The sequence below is a fragment of the Dendrobates tinctorius genome, unplaced genomic scaffold (genome assembly GCF_039654945.1).
Source record: "Dendrobates tinctorius isolate UK_male_01 unplaced genomic scaffold, ASM3965494v1 ptg000155l, whole genome shotgun sequence".
Classification (NCBI taxonomy): domain Eukaryota; kingdom Metazoa; phylum Chordata; class Amphibia; order Anura; family Dendrobatidae; genus Dendrobates; species Dendrobates tinctorius.
In genome coordinates this window covers 7,309,803-7,329,791 of record NW_027361822.1, presented here as the reverse complement: position 1 = coordinate 7,329,791, position 19,989 = coordinate 7,309,803, and the positions used below count along the sequence as shown (strand labels likewise).

The 19,989-nt window shown below is 45.9% G+C and overlaps 1 protein-coding gene across 1 annotated transcript in view; it reads right to left on the bottom strand.

The window, feature by feature from the left end:
* The window catches only part of LOC141051171 (uncharacterized), a 218,882-nt gene that overhangs the window by 190,958 nt on the left and 7,935 nt on the right, over nt 1–19,989 (bottom strand). The window contains 2 exon segments of the mRNA XM_073548036.1: nt 5,529–5,644; nt 16,921–17,841. Of these exon segments, the coding sequence (XP_073404137.1) occupies nt 5,529–5,644; nt 16,921–17,841 (1,037 nt within the window).

Here is a 19,989-nt window from a genome sequence, read left to right as displayed (position 1 = left end):
TTGGTTTTTTTTTTTACACTTTATTATAATGTCCAAGTGTAGGACATTATAATAAAGTGTCAGATCACTGATCTGACACTTTGCACAGCAGTGTGTCAGATCAGCGATCTGACAGGCACTGCAGCAGGCTTTCTCAGCGCCTGCTCTCAGCAAGCACTGAGGAAGCCGCCTCCCTGCAGGACCCCGAAGGCCCCGCGGCCATATTGGATCAGGGGGCCTGCAGGGCGAAGACTCTCGGAGTAGCGCAGCACATCGTGCTGCTCCGAGGGTCTTAAGGAAGCATGCAGGGAGCCCCTCCCTGCGCGATTCTTCCCTAATCCCCAGTACACTGTGATCATGTTTGATCGCAGTGTGCCAGGGCTTAATGTGCCGGGGGCAGTCCATGACTGCCCCTGGCACATAGTGCCAGGTGTCAGCTCTGATAATCAGCTGACACCTGGCCACGATCAGCAGCGCTCCCCCGGTGAGCGCCGCTGATTGCGTATGATGTACTCTCCCATCCATGGGAATTAAGTTCCAGGTCACATGGACGGGATAGTACGTCATATGGCAGAAAGGGGTTAAAGATTAAAGAATAATGACATAGCCCCTTCTGTTGTGAATTCGCTTTCTGGCCTCCCTCTGGTTATACTGAAGGTAGTGTAGTTGGTCAAATTGACAGAGGGGTTGCGAGTTCTCTTTCTGGGCTCTGGTTACTGGAGGTAATGGAGCTGATCTGATTAACAGAGGCTTGTCACCTGATAATGAGGATGACGATTGGAGATCTGGGGTTTCAGATTGGGATTTAAGACAGCCGACTCCCTCTATCCCTGCTGGTGATTTTCTTCTTGCCTCCTAAGGTCTGATGTTTCCAGCTCAGTCCCTGCATGTTCAGCTAAGTGTTCATTTGCTATTCTGTTTGCATTTGATCTGGTTTTGTCTATCTGTTTTGTGCGGGTCAGCCAGCTTCGGCTGGGGCTGTGCTGAATCACCGTTCATATGGGTTTTTTTATATTCGCTTATTAAACATCAGGGTACAAAGAATGCACAACATACACAATGACTTATGATAACAGGCACTTTACAAAGCATACATTCCTCCGTCCATAATAAAATATAATACAAAGAGATTGCACATTCTTATAGATAATAAAGGTAATGTGTACATTTCCTTCCAAGCATATGCAAAAAATGACTGTTTATATATTTCCCCATATGTATATCACTCTAATTTCACAAACCTTGTCATGTCATGCAACAGTAAAAACTAACTAAAACTCCTAAACTACAACTACCACTACGTCAACTAATACCCACTATTTCCGCAGCCTAATTTCCTATACCATATTATGTCGCATGTGATGTTCAGTCTTGCAAAGTGAGGTGAGAGGAATTCCACCTCTCCCAGATCTTTTCAAATTTACCCGGGCATCCCCTATTTTGGTATAGCGTGCGCTCATATGGAATAATTGAATTCACCAATTTAATCCAAAATCTAAGGGAAGGATCCGAACCCCCCATCCACCGCAATGCCAGCACCTTCCGTGCCATAAACAGCGTCTCGCGCAAGAAGACCCCAGTATAGCGATCCCAAATCTCCTCCTCCCATACCCCAAACAAGCAGACCAATGGTTCTAGAGGGACAGGGGCCTGCACCAGGGACGTCAGTAGTGTAGTCACCTCTTTCCAGTAGTGTAGGATAATGGGACATTGCCACACCATATGGATAAAATCAGCATCTGGCGAGTGACATCGCATACATTCTGATAATTGAAGCCGACCCATCCTAAAAAGTCTCAACGGAGTCAAATATGATTGATTTATTATATATAATTGTATCATTCTGTTATTAATAGATGGTGATACGCCAATCGGAGACTCCAGAATCTCCTGCCACTGTGATACGCCAATCGGAGACTCCAGAATCTCCTCCCACTCTCCTCCCACTTGTGCAGCGTGAAGTAGGTGGCTTTCAGAATTAGGGAGGCAATTACCCGGCATCCATTTATTTAAAGCTTTAGCCTGCCCAGCTAAGTAGTATAGGAAAAAATCTGGCAAAGCCGCCCCACCTCCCTTCTTTGGTCTTTGTAAAGTGTACAATTTAAGTTTGGGCCTAGTTTTCCCCCAAATAAAGGACGTGACCAAAGAATTAAGATTGACAAAAAAAGGACTTGGGCACCGCTACCGCACTGTGCTGGAGCGAGTAGCCAAATTTAGGGAGTAATATCATTTTAATCAGGTTAATGCGTCCAGCCACAGATAATGGGAGCCTACTCCAAGACGCAAATTTAGCTTTAACCAGGTCTAGCAATGGGTGGACATTAAGTTGTGGATCAAGCATACTATTATTAGAGATGTGGATGCTCAAATATTTAAAACTAGATACAATAGACAGCGAGAAGAGAGTCTCTAACCGGGGCATGGGAAAGGGGTAACAGGGCAGACATCTCCCAATTTATATGTAAACCTGAATATTTACTGAATCTATCTATAAGGGATATCACCTGTGGCAAAGTTTCTTCCACATCATTCAAGAATATCACCACGTCATCGGCATATAGGCCTATGGTATCTACCCGACCTGCTATATCTATACCTCGGATATTAGGGAAGGACCTTATACGTATTGCTAGTGCCTCAATCGCGAGGGCGAAGAGAGCCGGGGAAAGAGGGCAAACCTGACGGGTTCCCCTATGCAACGCGAAAGACTCAGATATAGAATTATTTATTATAATACGGGCCTTGGGTTTCATGTATAATATTTTGATCCATGTTATAAATTGATTGCCAAAGCCATACCTTTGCAAACATGCGGAGAGGAAAGGCCATTCAAGAGAGTCAAAAGCCTTGGCAGCATCTAATGATGCCAATGCCCATCTATTGTCTGGCACCAGGGAACTATATTGGACTATTGACAGGACTCTTCTGATGTTAATAGAAGTACTTTTACCAGAAATAAAGCCCGTTTGATCTGGATGTATGAGATTCAATATAATGGAGTTCAATCTGGTAGCTAGAATCTTGGAGAAAATGTTATAGTCCACATTCACTAATTAAATGGGATGATAGGATCCACATTCCAAAGGGTCCTTCCCCTCCTTCCGAAGCACTATGATATTAGCCCCGTAAAAGGACTCAGGCATAGACTTCCCTTCCCATATTCCCTGAAATACCTTTACCAAAAGTGGCATCAATATGTCCCGATACTTCCTATATAGTTCAATAGGTAACCCATCAGGTCCAGGGGCCTTCCCAGAAGCAATATCTGTCATAGCCTTATCTATCTCCTCTGCGGTGAACTCAGCGTCCATAAGGGCCCGCTGTTCCGAATCTAATGTGGGGAATGATATATCTGACAGATAGTCTAAACACCCCAAAGTGTCAAAGTCACTTTTAGATTCATATAATGACCTGTAGTAATCCTGAAAGCAGCCAATATCCTCGGTCAAATACACCAGTGTATCATCCACCCTGCGAATCTGCAATATCATATTAGAGGTGTTATGTTGGCGCACCAGATAGGCCAAAAATTTGCCCATCTGGTTCCCCAATTCGAAATAGGATTGACGAGTAAAGAATAATTTACGCTTAGATTTAGTGTCCACGTGCTGAGTATATAACCTCTGGGCAGCCAGCCACTCATTCCTATTCCCGCTGGTTTGGTTAGATATACATGTTGCCTCTGCGTCTCTCAGTCGTTGCTCCACCTCGTCATCCTTCCCTGCGGTTACCCGCTTAATATAAGAAATCGTGGCGGACAAGCAGCCCCTCAGATATGCCTTAAGGGCATCCCAGAATAAATTAATATCCCGAGGTTCTGGGTGGGACGCGATGAAGCAATTCAACTGATCAATCGTTCTGTCGGGAGACCCCATCAATTTTAACCAGAAAGGATTTAACTTCCAAGCTATCCCACTGTTTACTTGTCCATACTTAAGTTTAAGGATGACCGGACTATAGTCTGAGATCCCCCTACTTCCATGCTCTATATCAGCCACCCACATTGCCAGACCGCCAGAACCGAATATATAGTCTATGCGTGATAGAGCGTTTAGTGGATGAGTGACAAGTGTATTCCCTTAACTCAGGATGACGCATCCTCCACAAATCCAGCCACCCCCCATAAATGATGACAACGGGGTTATAGTCGTTGGGGAGGACCCCCCGGTCGCTTCATCATCCAGCCTCAATTTATCAAGGCAGTTGTTCATGACCATATTAAAGTCGCCCATACAAATAACATCTGCCTCCAGGTAGTTAAGGGCAAAACTCATTGCCTTCTGCAGGATGGATATACGAGCCGGAGGGGGGTTATAAATACATAAGACCACATATTTCCTGGTGTTTATAAATGCGTGGACAAAAATAAAACGACCCTCCGGGTCCCTTCGGATTTCCCTCGCTTCCCATCTGACGTCTTTATGTACCAACAGCGAGGACCCCTCTCGAGTACCTGGTATTAAATGTATGGGCAGACCATTGTACCTAGGGCTTCTGCACACACCACGCTGTATCCCCAGTCAAGTGTGTCCACCAAGGCCACAATGTGAGGGCGGTAATGTCTGACCTGTGAGAAAACCTTGATCTTTTTCCGAGGAGTTTTTATTCCTCTCACATTCCATGTCATACATATTAACTCCGACCCCATCTTTTACTCCTTTGAACATGGTGCATAGTATTACCTGGGCAAAGTTTAGAAACATCACCTAGAGACTGAAATTGTTGTTGACTGCGATTATAACCTAAAAAAAACCAAAAACCACTACAGAAAAAAAACCAAAACAAAGTGAAAGAACAACAAACAACGTAGGAGCAGAGTCCTGTACTCCCATCACAAAACAAACAAGGGGATACCATCACTGAGCCCAGTGTCCGGTATTGTTGGAAACCTGGATGCCGTCAAGTAAAGCTCTAATTAGCCGATTAATAGAAAAAATTCCAGCTAGCAATCGATGCATTAGGATTCTTTTTCAGCAGACCCTCCATGGGATCGCAGCCACTCCGCCGCCTCCGCCGGATCTGTAAAAAACGAAGTAGAACCCCCGTGGACCACCCGGAGCCGGGCCGGGTAAATTATTGAGTACACAACATTCCTCTCCCGTAGATGTCTTTTGACCTCCATAAACTGCGCCTGTTGCTTCTGGAGTTCCGCAGAGAAATCCGGGAAAATAGAGATCGTGGCATTGTTGAACTTAATCGGACTCTTTTGCCATGCCAGTCATAGAGCCACGTCTCTATCCCTGTAGTTGAGAATGCGCGCCAGAAAGGGTCTAGGCGGGGCTCCCGGAGGAAGAGGCCTAGTAGGGACTCTGTGAGCCCTTTCCACAGCAAAGATTGAGAATTCATCGCCCAGTGGTTTTTAGCCAATCTTCTAGGAATTGCTCCGGATGTTGTTCCTCCGATCGTTCCGGCAGGCCAATAATTCGGATGTTGTTCCGACGCATCCTGTTTTCCAGGTCATCCGCCTTTTGCCTCCACGCATTCATAGACCCTGCCACTTTCGTCAGTTTAGCTTCCATGGGCGTAATGGTGTCCTCCACCTGGGATACCCGCGTCTCCACCTCTGCAATGCGGCCCTTCATGGCTTGCATATCTTTTCGGAGGCGTCCCACCTCGGTGTATTCGTCCTCTAGCTTCCCAGAGACGTCCTGGTCAAGGAGATGGCCTGCATGAGTTGCTGGGATGCCTGTTTAAGGGTTAATTCCCTCTGCTCACACTCTTCCCCACCTTCAGAGGGGCAGCTCTTACACTGAGCTTGTGCGGTTATTTTTAGTAGATCTTGAGCCCTCAGCATGGTCTATTCTGGTATATTCTTTTAGCTTTTCAGCCCCTGTTCCACACCCCTTGGAACGACTTATTTTAGGACCAATAGGACAAAGCCGGGGAGCAGGAACCGTGCACTCCGGGGTCTCTGAATCAGAATGACAGACAGGGTATGACAAATGGTGACTGCAGGGTCCCAGGTGCAACACAGACCCGCAGCGTCTCACAAGGAGGCAATATCCAGCCCCAGGCGGCAAGCATGGGCCCCCACAGCCCAGGAAGTAACCCTCAGGGCCCCACAGGGATCACAGCCAGGGAGGGATCCAGGTCCCACTAGGTATGGCGCTGGCAGGGCAGGCGATATGGTGAATAGGGGGATGCGGGGCCCAATTTTTTAGGGCACACACCGCTTGTCCCTCACAAATGGTCAGGTTATCCGCTCACCGTCCCTTGCTTCCTCAGCGCTGCAGGATGGAGCCTGGCGCGGCATCTCTCACAGAGCGCGCGCCTCCAAGATGGCCGCTGCCCCGTGCAGGCCTCGCCGGCCGCCCAAGTCCTCAGAGTCGCAGGCACTGCAGAATCCAGCCGCGTTCTCCAGCAGGGGTCCAGGAGTGACCCTGGGTCCAGAGGGGTCAAAAAACCGGCAAGTGTGCCTCCAAAGCACGGGTCCGCTGGCCAGATGCTATCAGGATGGCAGGAGCTTCCACAGAGTGCGTCCTCACTCCATCGCCTCCATAGCCACGCCCTCACCGTTCATATGTTACTGCTTGTGCCAGTTTGTTTTTGTCCCTTATTAGATTGGCCTCTTTTTGCTCTGCTCTCAGAATATACCAGAGTACTGATATAGTGGGCGAAGTAGTGCGACTTCAGTGTTTTTTGCATCAGACGTGTTGGACCTTTTGCAGGGTTTTTTGCGTGATTGAAGACAGTGTCTTTCCTTTCCTGTCTAGTCAGTGTGGGCCCCATCATTTTCTCAGTCTATTTTCCTGCCTGCGTTTGTGTTTTCATCTTGTCTCACAGACAATATATGTTTGGGGGCTATCTATTCCTTTGGGGTCTGCTCTGGGGCAGTTTAGATTTCCCCTTTCTTGCTTTAGGCTTAGTTAGTCCTCCGGCTGTGCCGAGGCGTCTAGGATCATCGTAGCTACGCTCCACGGCTACTGCTAGTTGTGTGGATAGGATCAGGGGTCTGCAATCCACTTAGATACCAACCTCTCTGGTTTTCTGTGGCTTAGCTTGGGCTTGCTCTCCTCCTCGGTGACCTAATCATAACACCCTTCCTCACCAGTCCTGAACCATACTGAGAATTTGTGAGTCCTTCTTAAGGGGTAATTAACGGTGAAGGAAAATAGTCAACTGCCTGAACAGTGTCTGGGAGGCTGTGGTTGGTGCTGCTCAAAAAGTTCCCCCCCGGAACGTATATGACCTTATAATATGGGCATACAGGTAATAGAAATGTTACACTAGTCCTACCTGTATGCCTCATTTTAATGGTTTTATTGCTGAGAAATGTTATATTCTTTATGTTAATGATTTATTTCAGGCTATGTGGAAAAAGACATGCGGTGCCTGGAAGAAAGCCCTGCTTCCTGTGTTCATTGTAATAGTATCCCCCTCCCATCAGCATCAGTTACGGCACCGGAATCCCTCGCCTGTGCCATGCACTCCCTCAGAAATACATACCTCATCCTCCCTTCTATGAGTGCTGCATTTGGGGATCTTCTGCGCAGGCGCCAGCGACTTCCGCTCCAGTGACCTGTGTGCGCGCTGATAAGGTGCTCTCCCAACTTCCTCCATGAATAGTCATCGCCATGTACACGTGGTTCCTAGTCATGACTGTGCAGGGAGAAAGTAGGGAGAGCATATTATCGGCAGACACACCAGAGGTCACAGTGACTCACCAGCACCTGTGCAGAAGATCCCTGAGTGCAGCGCCCATAGAAAGGAGGATGAGGTATGTATTTCTGAGAGAGTGCAGGGCGCAGGATTCTGGGGCTATAATGGATGCTGACTGGAGGGGGATAGTATTACAATGAAGACTGGAGGCAGGGATTTCTTCCAGACACCGCACACCCCGGAGCCAGGAAGAAATCATTAGCATAAGGAAAGAATATAACATTTCTCAACAACAAGACTGTTAATATGAGGCATACAGGTAGGACTAGTGTAATATTTCTATTACCTGTATGCCCATATTAATAGATCATATACGTCCCAGGGGGTGACAGATTCCCTTTAAAACATTGACAGACTAAAAAACAGACAGACTCCATGTAATGGAAGGCTCAGGCCTGTTATTGAAAATAAGGGCAGCCATATTGGTCACTGATTTCTTTTTTTTAACATATTTTTCTATGTTTTGAGTAGTTTGGTAATTATTCTCAATGTTACAGAGGAAAATAAACAATTGAGATGGAAAAGTTATGCTTTCCCTTTAGTTGCATGATAACTCTGCGCAAATAGATATTCATAGAAAGACACAACCTCACTTTTACTTTCTTAAATATTCAGGTTTATTAACCTTTTGGATCGACAACACTGGAGTTGTTCAATAATAAAATGAATCAACAAAAATACAAATTGCCTAATAATCGTGCACAGAGTGCATTATATCAGAGAAACAGAAAGGAAAGACTCCAGCGGGCAGTGATCTAGAGAACTAATATGCCTGCAAAAAGATTTCAGAGCCTACTAAGATATTTATCACAGTGATTTATTGGGATTCTAAATACCGAAAGGCCAATGCACTGCTGGATGTGTCTCTAATAAAATCTTCATTCACTATATGCACACAACATTGAAATTGCTACACCAATAAGGAAAAGTGGTGAGATTATGAAAACCATATTATCTATAGATATGGTGATGATCTGCAAATAATGAATAAATGGAAACCAAATTTTCAAAACCTGTTAATTTACAGAATGGAGTATGACTGCCACATGCAGGAATCCCAAGCCTTGATGAGGTTTTTAATGGTTGTTTGAAGACTATTCTACCACGCTGAATGCACTTAAGACATGCAAATCATCAAGATCAGCTATCGCCAACCAGAAAAGTCTCAGATATACTCGATGGTAGACAAGTTCAGAGATGCTGCAGGCCATGGTAGCATGTTTAGACCACACAAACTGCTCACAGTAGCATGAGCAATATGCAGCTTGGCTTTGTTGTGTTGAAAAACTGATCCAGGGACACTTTAGAGATATGGCCGTACCACTGTTTCCACCACCAAATCAATATAACACCGAGCTGTAAGTGTACCTGAAATGAAGACTACAGGGGTCCAGTTACCAAACAATATGCCACTCCACATCATAATTTTAGGACTAGGGCTAGTATGATGTTCCCTCGTAAAGGCCTCTTCTTTAGTTGCTCACATGGTCTTGTCAGATTCGCAAATGGCGCAGTGGGATCTATTCTGTACTGCAAGTAAAATTGGACTTCTTATACCAAGGCTAAGGCTTCAGTTACTAAATACCATCAGAAGAGCTTTGCATGACATTGGGCTATAAGTCAGATGTCCAGCTATAGGTGTTCTATGGACCTCATGGCACTACATGGAAAGGATATAACAGAGCAAGATGACAATGGAGGTTGAAGTGGAGGTCTATCCTCTTCAGTGATGTGTCCAATTTTTGTCTTCAATGCAATGGACAATGCCGTATTTTTCTAGTGCTACCATGAGCAGCTTGCGTGACCTAAAATTGGTAACATGGCCTGCAGCAACTCCGGATTGGTCTCCTATCGAACACATCTGGGACATCATTGGCCAGCTATTGTACAGGAAGCCATAAGCAACGGATCTTAATAGCATTCAGCGTGGCAGAACATTATCCCCTTTACCCCCAAGGGTGGTTTGTATGTCAGTGACCAGGCCAATTTTTACAATTCTTACTACTGTCCCTTTATGAGGTAATTACACTGGAACGCTTAATGGATACTGGTGATTGACATTGTTTTCTCGCGACATATTATACTTCATGTTAGTGGTAAAATGTCTTTGATATTACTTGCGTTTATTTGTGAAAAAAAAAAAAAAATTTGAAAATGTCGCAATTTTCCAACTTTGAATTTTCATGCCCTTAAATTACAGAGATATGTCACATAAAATAATAAGTCACATAAACTTAATAAGTAACATTTCCCACATGTTTACTTTACATCGGCACAATTTTGGAACCAAATTTTTTTTTGTTAGGAAGTTATAAGGGTTAAAAGATAAACAGCGATTTCTCATTTTTACAACACCTTTTTTTTAGGGACCACATCAGATCTGAAGTCACTTTTAGGGGTCTATATGATAGAAAATACCAAAAAAATGACACTATTCTAAAAATTGCATCCCTGAAGGTGCTGAAAACCACATTCAAGAAGTTTATTAACCCTTTAGGTGCTTCACAGGAATTTTTGGAATATTTAAAAAAATGAACATTTAACTTTTTTTCACAAAAAATTTACTTCAGATCCAATTTTTTTATTTTATCAAGGGTAACAGGAGAAATTGGACCCCAAAAGTTGTTGTGCAATTTGTCCTGAGTATGCCGACACCCCATATGTGAAGGGTAAACCACTGTTTGAGCGCATGGCAAAGCTTGGAAGGGAAGGAGCCCCGTTTGACTTTTCAATGCAAAATTGGCTGTAATTAAGATCGAACGCATGTCGCGTTTGGCGGGCCCCTGATGTGCCTAAAAAGTGGAAACCCCCACAAGTGACACTTTGAACCCTCAAGTGTTTCACAGAAGTTTATAACGTAGAGCCATAAAATACCGTATTTTTCGGACTATAAGACGCACCGGACCATAAGACGCACCCCAATTTTCAGAAGGAAAATAGGGAAAAAAATAATAATGTGTCAGATGGGGGTCCATCTTACAGTCCGAATTCAGCTTACCTGGGAAGGGATCCAGCACAGGTGGAGGAGTGGTCACAAGGGTCATTCAGTGGTCCAGGCTCGTGGGGTGGCGGGTCTGTGCTGGGGCAGGTTGGTTGTGCTGGAGCAGCTGGGCTGTGCTGGGGCAGGTGGACTGTGCTGGGGCAGCTGGGATGTGCTGGGGCAGCTGGGATGTGGCAGCTGTGCTGGGGCAGCTGTGCTGTGCTGGGACTTGGGCAGCTGTGCTGGGGCTGGGGCAGCTGGGCTGGGGCAGCTGTGCTGTGCTGGGGAAGCTGTGCTGGGGCTGGGGCAGCTGTGCTGGGGCAGTTGTCCTGGGGCTGGGGCAGCTGTGCTGTGCTGGGGCTGGAGCAGCTGTGCTGGGGCAGGTGGGCTCTGTGTGGTGAGGGTGGCGGCTCTCTGTGCTCCGGTGCAGGAGCAGCGGCTCCGCCGGCATTTCCTCCAAGCCTGGAGGCCCCCGCACATCCCTTGCTGGCCGCCGCCATGTTGCCGTGGCCTCCGGGAACATGGAAGCCGGGAAGATGGCCACCGGGACGGCGCATGCGCAAGTTTAGATCTCGTCCCGAGATCTCGGGGGACGAGATTCAAATCTCGGCAACGAGATCTCGTCCCCCAAGATCTCGGGACGAGATCTGAACCTGCGCATGCGCCGTCCCCGAACCGGCGGCCATCTTCCCGGCGTCCATGTTCCCGGAGGCCACCGCAACATGGCGGCGGCCAGCAAGGGATGTGCGGGGGCCTCTGGGCTTGGAGGAAATGCCGGCGGAGCCGCCGCCCCTGCACCGGAGCACAGAGAGCCGCTACCCCTGCACCGGAGCACAGCCCGCTGCCACCACTGCACTACAGAGCCCTGCGGCACCCGCACCAGCCTCCAACCATGATCTCAGGTTAGTATATTTTGACCATAAGACGCACCCCCCACTTTCCCCCAAAATTTTGGGGGAAAAAAGTGTGTCTTATGGTCCGAAAAATACGGTAACAAAAATCATATTTTTTCCACAAAAATGATCTTTTCGCCCCCAATTTATTATTTTCTGAAGCGTAACAGAAGAAATTGGACCCAAAAAGTTATTGTGCAATTTGTCCTGAGTAGGCTGATATCCCATATGTGGGGGTAAACCACTGTTTGGGCACATGGCAAAGCTCAGAAGGGAAGGAGCACCAGATTTTACTGTTATGGTTTGCAGGTGCCATAACCCACTGGGAGAGCCCATCAGGTGCCAAAACAGCAGAACCCCCCCATTAGTGACCCCATTTTATGAACTACACCCTTCAATAAATTCATCTAGGGGTGCAGTGATCATATTGACACCATGGGTGTGTCACAGAATTTTATACCATTGGGCAGTGAGGACTAAATAACTACATTTTTACCAGCAAAATTTTGTTTTAGTCAAAGATTTTACATTTTCACACAAGAAGTGGGTAAAAATGGCAACAAAATTTGTCCCACAATTTCTACTGAACGTGGCAATACCCCATATGTGGCTGTACTGTGCTACTTAGCCATGCGGAGAGACTAGGGAGGAACGGAGCGCTATTTGCCTATTCAAGTGAATGGGTCTGTGCACGTTAGTGTGTTTCAGTGGGCAAAACATGATGACATGTCCGTTTTTTAATGTCAGCACGGGCCACAAAACATTCAGCACACATGCATACGCATAGCAAGTATGGATGTCATCCATGTGACACGCATCGGAGCCGGGGAAGAAGCGTTACAGTAAGCACTGTTCCTCGGGGCCGTGTTGTGAGCTCATTTTCGGGTTTGCCTCTGGCTTCTGGTGAGGGTTATGGAGCTGGCTGTGCTGACAGAGGAGTAGTGAGTTCTCTATCTGGACTCCCTCTGTTGGTGAAGGGAGGTAATGAAGCTGATCTAAATGGCAGAGACCGGCCACCTGAGGAAGAGGACTGCGATTGGACATCAGGAGTTTCTGATTGGATTTAAGGCAGCCGACTCCCTAGTTTCTTGCTGGTAATTTTTCCTGACTGTGGCTCCTGGTTTCCAGTTTGGTTCCTGCCTTCCTAAAGCTAATTTTTCTCTGCTATTGTTCATATGAGTTTTTGTCTGGTTTACTTAGTTTTTATGTTCAGCCAGTCCTGGCTGGGACTGGGCTGAATCCCCATTTTGTCTTTGCTCAGTTGATCTCTTTTGCTCTGTCTTCAGAATATACCTGAGTGCTGATATAGTGATTTGAAGTCTAGCGACTTCAGGGCCTTTTTCTATCAGACGTGTTGGACATTTTTTTTGGCAGGGTTTTTTGCGTGATTGCCGACAGCAGCTTTTCTTTCCTGTCCTTTCTAGTTAGCAAGGTCCCCATCGTTTGCTCAGCCTATCTTTCTATCTGTGTCTGGGTTTTCATCTTGTTTCACCAACAATACATGTTGGGGGCTGTCTATTGCTTTGGGGTCTGCTCTGGGGCAGTTTAGATTTTCCCTTTCTTTCTTTGGGCTTATTTAGTTCTCCGGCCGTGACGAGGCGTCTAGGACAACCGTAGGCACGCTCTACGGCTACTGCTAGTTGTTGTGGATAGGATCAGGGGTCTGCAATCCGCTAGTTACCAACCTCTCCGGTTTTCTGGGCTTAGCTTGCTTTTTGTTTTTTCCTCCTCGGTGACTCATTCATAACACGGCCGGGTGCTGAACACGGCTCTCATCATGCTCCCGTGTTTGTGCCAATCGCCGGCAGAGCAGGGGAGAATGATGAGCCATGTTCAGCACCCCGGCGCCGGGGAACAGCGCTTACTGTAATGCTTCTTCCCTGGCGCCCATCCTTGTGGTACTGATGCAACACACGCATGCCACACATGTGCCACAAGTTTTACACACACGGACACTGACATCTCCGGTACCGGAAATATCAGGACGTGTGAAAGAGGCGTTATAGCGGGCGTTTTTGTTTGGCTGCTGTCACACGCTAAAAGACGCTATTTATTGCAAAAAATAGTTTTTGCATAACTATATTTTGAGAACTATAATTTTTCCATATTTTGGCCCACAGAGTCATGTGAGGTCTTGTTTTTTATGGGACGAGTTGGTGTATTTAGTGGTACCGTTTTCGGGCACATTACATTTTTTGATCGCTTTTTATTCCGATTTTAGGGGCAGAATGAACAAAAACCACAATTCATTAATTTATTTTTTCTGGGGGGGGGGGGGCCTTTATACCGTTCCGCGTGTGGTAAAATTGATAGCAGTTTTATTCTTCGGGTCAGTACGATTACAGCAATACCTTATTTATATCATTTTTTTATGTTTTGGCACTTTTATACAATAAAAACTATTTCACATAAAAAAGAATTATGTTTGCATCACTTTATTCTGAGAGCTATAATTTTTTTATGAGGGCATGTTTTTTGCAGGACAAGATGATGTTTTAGCGGTACCCTGTTTATTTATATCCGTCTTTTTGATCGTGTGTTATTCCACTTTTTGTTCGGCGGTATGATAAAGCATTGTTTTTTTATAGTGTTCACTAAAGGGGTTAACTAGTGGGACAGTTTTATAGATCGGGTCATTACGGACGCGGTGATATCAAATATGTGTACTTTTATGGTTTAGATTTTTTTTCATTCAAATATTTATTTAGTGATAGAATATTGATCTTTATTATTATTTTTGTAAAAATATTTTTTAAATTACCATATTTTTCGCTTTAGAAGACGCTCCGGATTATAAGACGCACCACAAATTTTGAGGAGAAAAATAGGAAAAAACGTTTTTTTTTTTTTATAAAATGGTGGTGCCTCTTATAATCCAGTTGTCTTATTGCTTACCGTGGGTGGTGGCTCCGGTGAAGTGGGGTCCCAGGGTCGCTGCTGGAGGAGGCAGGAGTGGGGTGATACTGCAGGCCGCAGGAAGGGATGAGAGGGTGGTCCGATGTGCAGCGCGCTGCCAGGGGGGCTCGTGCTGCTACCAGGGGGGCTCGTGCTGCTACCAGGGGGGCTCGTGCTGCTACCAGGGGGGCTCACGCTGCTGCCAGGGGGCTGTACTGCTGCTAGGGGGGTCTGTGCTGCTGCCAGGGGGGGCTCATGCTGCTGGCAGGGGGGCTGTACTGCTGCCAGGGTGGCTCGTGCTGCTACCAGGGGGGGCTCATGCTGCTACCAGGGGGGGCTTGCGCTGCTGCCAGGGGGGCTCATGCTGCTACCAGGGGGGGCTTGCGCTGCTGCCAGGGGGGTCTGTGCAGCAGCCCGGGGCTCTGCCCACATTTACCGGGTGTCCGTCGGCGCTGTGGGTGTCTCCGGGTGCCCAGCCGTGTCTCCACGTGCCCAGCGGTGTCTCTGGTTCCAATCCCGGGGCTCTGGCGACATTTTGCGACAGGCCAGAGCCCCGGGGCTCCCTCTCCGTTCCCTCTGTTTTGGGCTCCGGCAATATGGCGGCCGCTGCCGGGGATGGCGCATGCGCTGATGGTGATCTCGGGACTGAGATCTCGAGAGATGAGATTTCAGCAAGATCTGTCCCGAGATCACCATCAGCGCATGCGCTGCCCCCGGCGGCCACCGCCATATTGCTGGAGCCAAAACAGAGGGGTTTCCATCTAAATCTCCGAGTAATGTGATGAAATCCTCGAGGGATCGATTTACTACAATGAGGAAGCAGAGTTAATCTGGACTCCGTCTGGACTCTGTTCAGCAGTATCCTTTTCAGAAGTGCATAAAAGTGGTCGACTGCGCTTTTATGCACGCCTAAAAAGTTATACACCACCGGATCATAGGTCAAACGGTGTCCACAGTGCCTCCATCTGCCTCATTATAGGTAATCTTTCACTAGAGGTTCTGTCTGAATTACGTATTTCAAAGATTTACTTGGAATTCCGGTGTAAGCGCTCATAGTAGAGCGCAGGATAAATGTACGCCAAGCCTGACTGTGATCTTTGGGAGACAGAATGAACAAATCAACAGTAAGTGTAGAATTTATTTCATTTATTTTTTATACCATTCCTCGTGCGATTAGACAACTTAATTATTTGGGTCAGTGTGATTACAGCGATATAAATCTTGTATCGTTTTTCCATCGCCATATTTTGAGAGATATTTTTTCTACAGTCATGTGAGGGCTTAGTTGACGTTTTTATTGGTACCATTTTCAGGCACATAACGTTTTTTGATCGCATTCTATTCTGATTTTTTTGCAGGCATAATGAACAAAATCCAGCAATTCAGGAATTGTTTTTTTATGCCATTTTAAAAGTGGTAAAATTGATAAGGCAACTTTATTCTTCGGGTCAGTATGATTGCAGCAATACCTAATTTTTGCTCCTTTATGAAAAAATAATTGCTTTTTCACTGCTATATTCTGAGAGCTAAAACTTTTTCATTTTTTCGCTGATGGAGCTGTATGGCGACTTGTTTTTTGCAGGATAGCATGACGTTTTCAGAGATACCATTTTTATTTACTTTCATCTTTTTGATTGCATTTTATGCACCCCCCCTTTTTTTTTTTGCAATGTTCACTGCAGACGTTATCTAGTTTGAGACTTTTATAGATCGGGTCATTCCGGACGTGGTGATACCAAATGTGTGTACTTTTTTGCTTTTTTACACAAAAATGTGTATTTATTAGTGGTTTTTATGATTTTGTCATTTTTTCTTTATATTTTTTGACAAGTTTTCTTTTTTTATTACATAGTCCCTCTGGTACTGTCACTTTTTTTTAACTTTGATGGCAGGTATAATGCATTGCAATGCATTGTACGTGTAGAGAAAGATTCTTAGACCATGCTTTGAGCATGGTCTCAGAAGCTTTCTGTTGCTTGGTGACCCGAAGGTTGTCATGACGAACACAGGTCACCACGGCAATGATCCGGCCCCCCTGATGACGTCGCAGGCGCGCCCATCTGAAGGCAGAGGAAGCTCCCGTACCTCTGCCTGCCTCCTAAATGTTGCAATCACTCTCTTTCGAAGCATTTAGGGGGTTAAACAGCTAAAAGCGGTGCTGGCATCATCCCTAGCTAGCTCCTGCTTTAATCGGGCAGGAGGTGCTGATATTTCAGCACCACATGTGCGAACATGCTCTGATTGGTCAGTCAGTGCGGGGACGGGCAGCATTGGTCCCTGCACCTCTTCCCGTGCCGCTAAGATGTCAGTGAAGTGCTTAAACATAGTGACAGTTCAAAATCATGACAGGCATAGCACTTCATGGTGCAGGAACTAACACCCGCTGATGATGTGCTATGTCCGCCATTGGACGAATAAGGGTTACTGTTCTTTTGTCAATATGATGATTAAAAAAATGCTATCTCTATGTGTGATTAATCTGATGCTTAAGAAAACAAGATTTTTCTTTGAAACATATCTCACATTATAGACATGAAAATGACTTCTCTCCTGTGTGAGTTTTTTGGTGTGTAAATAGAGCTGAGTTTTGAGCAAAACACTTTCCACATATTGAACATGAAAATGGCTTCTCCCCTGTGTGAATTCTTTGATGTGTAACTAGAACTGATTTATAATTAAAACATTTCCCACATTCTGAACATGAAAATGGCTTCTCTCCCGTATGAGTTCTCTGATGTATAACAAGTCTGGATTTTTCCCTAAAATCTTTCCCACACTCTAAACATGAATACGGCATCTCTCCTGTGTGAACTCGCTTATGTCTAATAAAAGCTGTTTCATGGAGAAAACATTTCCCACATTCCGAGCATACATACGGCTTTACTCCTGTGTGAATTCTCTGATGTCTAACAAGTTTAGCTTTAATCCTAAAACATTTCCCACATTCTGAACATACATATGGTCTCTCCCCTGTGTGAATTCTCAGATGTTTAACAAGGTTATCTTTAGTGGTAAAACATTTCCCACATTCTGAACATGAGTATGGTTTCACCCCTGTATGAACTCTCTCATGTAAACTTAATGCAAATTTATCCTTAAAACATTTACCACATTCGGAACATGAGAAAGGTTTCTCCCCTGTATGAATCCTCACATGTATAACTAAAGCAAAATTATCCTTAAAACATTTCCCACATTCTGAACATGAAAATTTTTTCTTTCTTGTGCGAGTTCTTTTGTATTCTCCATCCCTTCTGTTATTTTTGTTTTGCTTAACAGTCTGTAATGAATCATAAAATAGGAGCTGTTGAAAAGGATAAGATGATAGATCTGGGATAATGGCTTGATCTTCATATATTTCAGGTTTGATAAGACCATCATCTCCTTTAAAATCTGAAAATATCAACTGTCCCTCTGAATTCCAGGTACAAATATCTGGCAAAAATAAAAACACCTTTGTTAATGTTTAAAAAATATTGCGTTAAAGGGTTGTCAACTTTCAACAAATGTTTGGCCATAGGCTCAGTGAGATGTAAAAAAAAACCCTTAACCTTTACTTACTCTACCCAGGTCCAGCGCTGTGTGTCTTCTGCTGCCCTAGTTTCCTTGACCGGATACAGTGGTGACAATGCTGTAGCCAATCAATGAGCCCAGTAGCTTGTTGGAGTTTCTTGTCTTGGCTTTTCTATTTCACTTTTACCTTGGAGTCCAGGATGTATCAACCACTTACCGATATCATTTTGCTGCTGTAAACCCCTTAAATGCCACAGTCAAACTTTGACAGCGGCATGTAAAGCATGCCTTTCCAGCACATATCATGGGGTGTGGATAGGATGCCATTGCAGCCTTGGATGTGTCATGACAGTACTCCTTTGAAGACCTGCCTGGGGTGAGACTTCATAAGAAAGTGTGACTTTTTTTTTTATATTCTTCAATATAATGGTATTACAGTATTTAAACCAGTATGCAGATGATCACAGGTTCCAGTCCCCCAAGAGCACTAACAAATTTAGATTACATTTTTCTTTAAAAAAAATTAAAAAAATATATATTAAAAAATATATAAAATTATGAATCGCCCCACTATCCCCCATTAAAAAGTAGGAAAAATAAGAAAATGTCATAAAAATATATCTAATATCCCTTCTACTGGGGCGTGGCTATATAGCGGCGGTGAGAGGACGCGTTCAGGGAGAGCTCCTTGCATCCTGACATAAATCCTGTCAGCGGACCCGTGGTGCTGCAGCATACCTGCCGGTACTGGACCCCCTGGGCCGTGGAGCACCTCTAGAACCTCGTGGGAGGCCGAATCTCGGCGTGCAGACGGCGGTAAAGGCTGGGGCGGCCGGCGGGGCCTGCAAGGGGCGGCGGCCATCTTCAGAAGCACGCTCTGACTCTGAGAGATGCGGCGCTGGCCCCCTCCTCACAGCGCTGACAGGACGGTGAGCACCTATTCTGTGGATCTTACAGGGAGAAGCGGTGAGTGCTCTGGAAGATTGGGCCCCGCACTGCCCTCTGTTAAGTCACCCAGCTGGTTGGTGCTGTTACTTTAGGGTCCTCTGGACTCATCCCTGGCTGCTGTCTCTGTGGGCACTGCGGTCCCTCCCCAGCCATAAGGCCTCACGGTTACTACTCAGAGCCGAATCTTATCCTCCCGGGTGACCCTTCTGCTCTGTGCTGCCACTGGGACACTTGTCTTGTCAATATCATATTATAGAGCTGCTGTGCTTATAATTTGGACCTGGGAATCTCCTGGACATACCATTTCAGTTGCGCCCGGCTGTGTCCTATTGCTATTAAAAATGAACCGCTCCAAGGGGGCAGGAGCAGCCGAAAAATTGAAAGAGTTTGCTAGACCTGACCATTCTGACACCGCACGGTCCCTCAGAAATAACCCCCCACAGCTTCAGCGTAAAAAACGCCCCTCTGAAGGTGGAGAGGAGTGTGAGCAGGAGGAATTAACCCTCAAGCAAGCATCTGAACAACTGATGCAGGCCATCTCTTTAACCAGAACATCGCTGACGGGGAAAATAGAGGACATGTATACCGAGGTGGGGCGTCTTCGACAAGATATGCAGGCCATGAGAGGGCGCATTACGGAGGTGGAGACAAGGGTGTCCAAGGTAGAGGACACCATCGCACCCATGGAAGCCAAGCTTACGAAAGCGGCGGGCTCGGTTAACGCTTGGAGGCAAAAAGCAGATTACCTAGAGAATAGAATGCGCCAGAATATCGTCCGAGTTATTGGTCTGCCGGAACGCTCGGAAGGTCAACATCCGGAACAGTTTCTAGAAGATTGGCTCAAAATCTCTCTGGGAGACGAATTCTCCCCAACATTTGCTGTGGAAATGGCCCATAGGGTCCCTACAAGACCTCTTCCTCCTGGAGCCCCACCTAGACCTTTTTTGGCGCGTCTCCTCAATTGCAGGGACAGGGATGCGATTCTACGTCTAGCTCGACAAAAGAGTCCCATTAAGTTCAACAATGCCATGATCTCAATTTTTCCAGACTTTTCTATGGAACTTCAGAAACAACGAGCACAATTCATGGAAGTCAAGAAGCGGCTCTGGGAGAGGAATATCG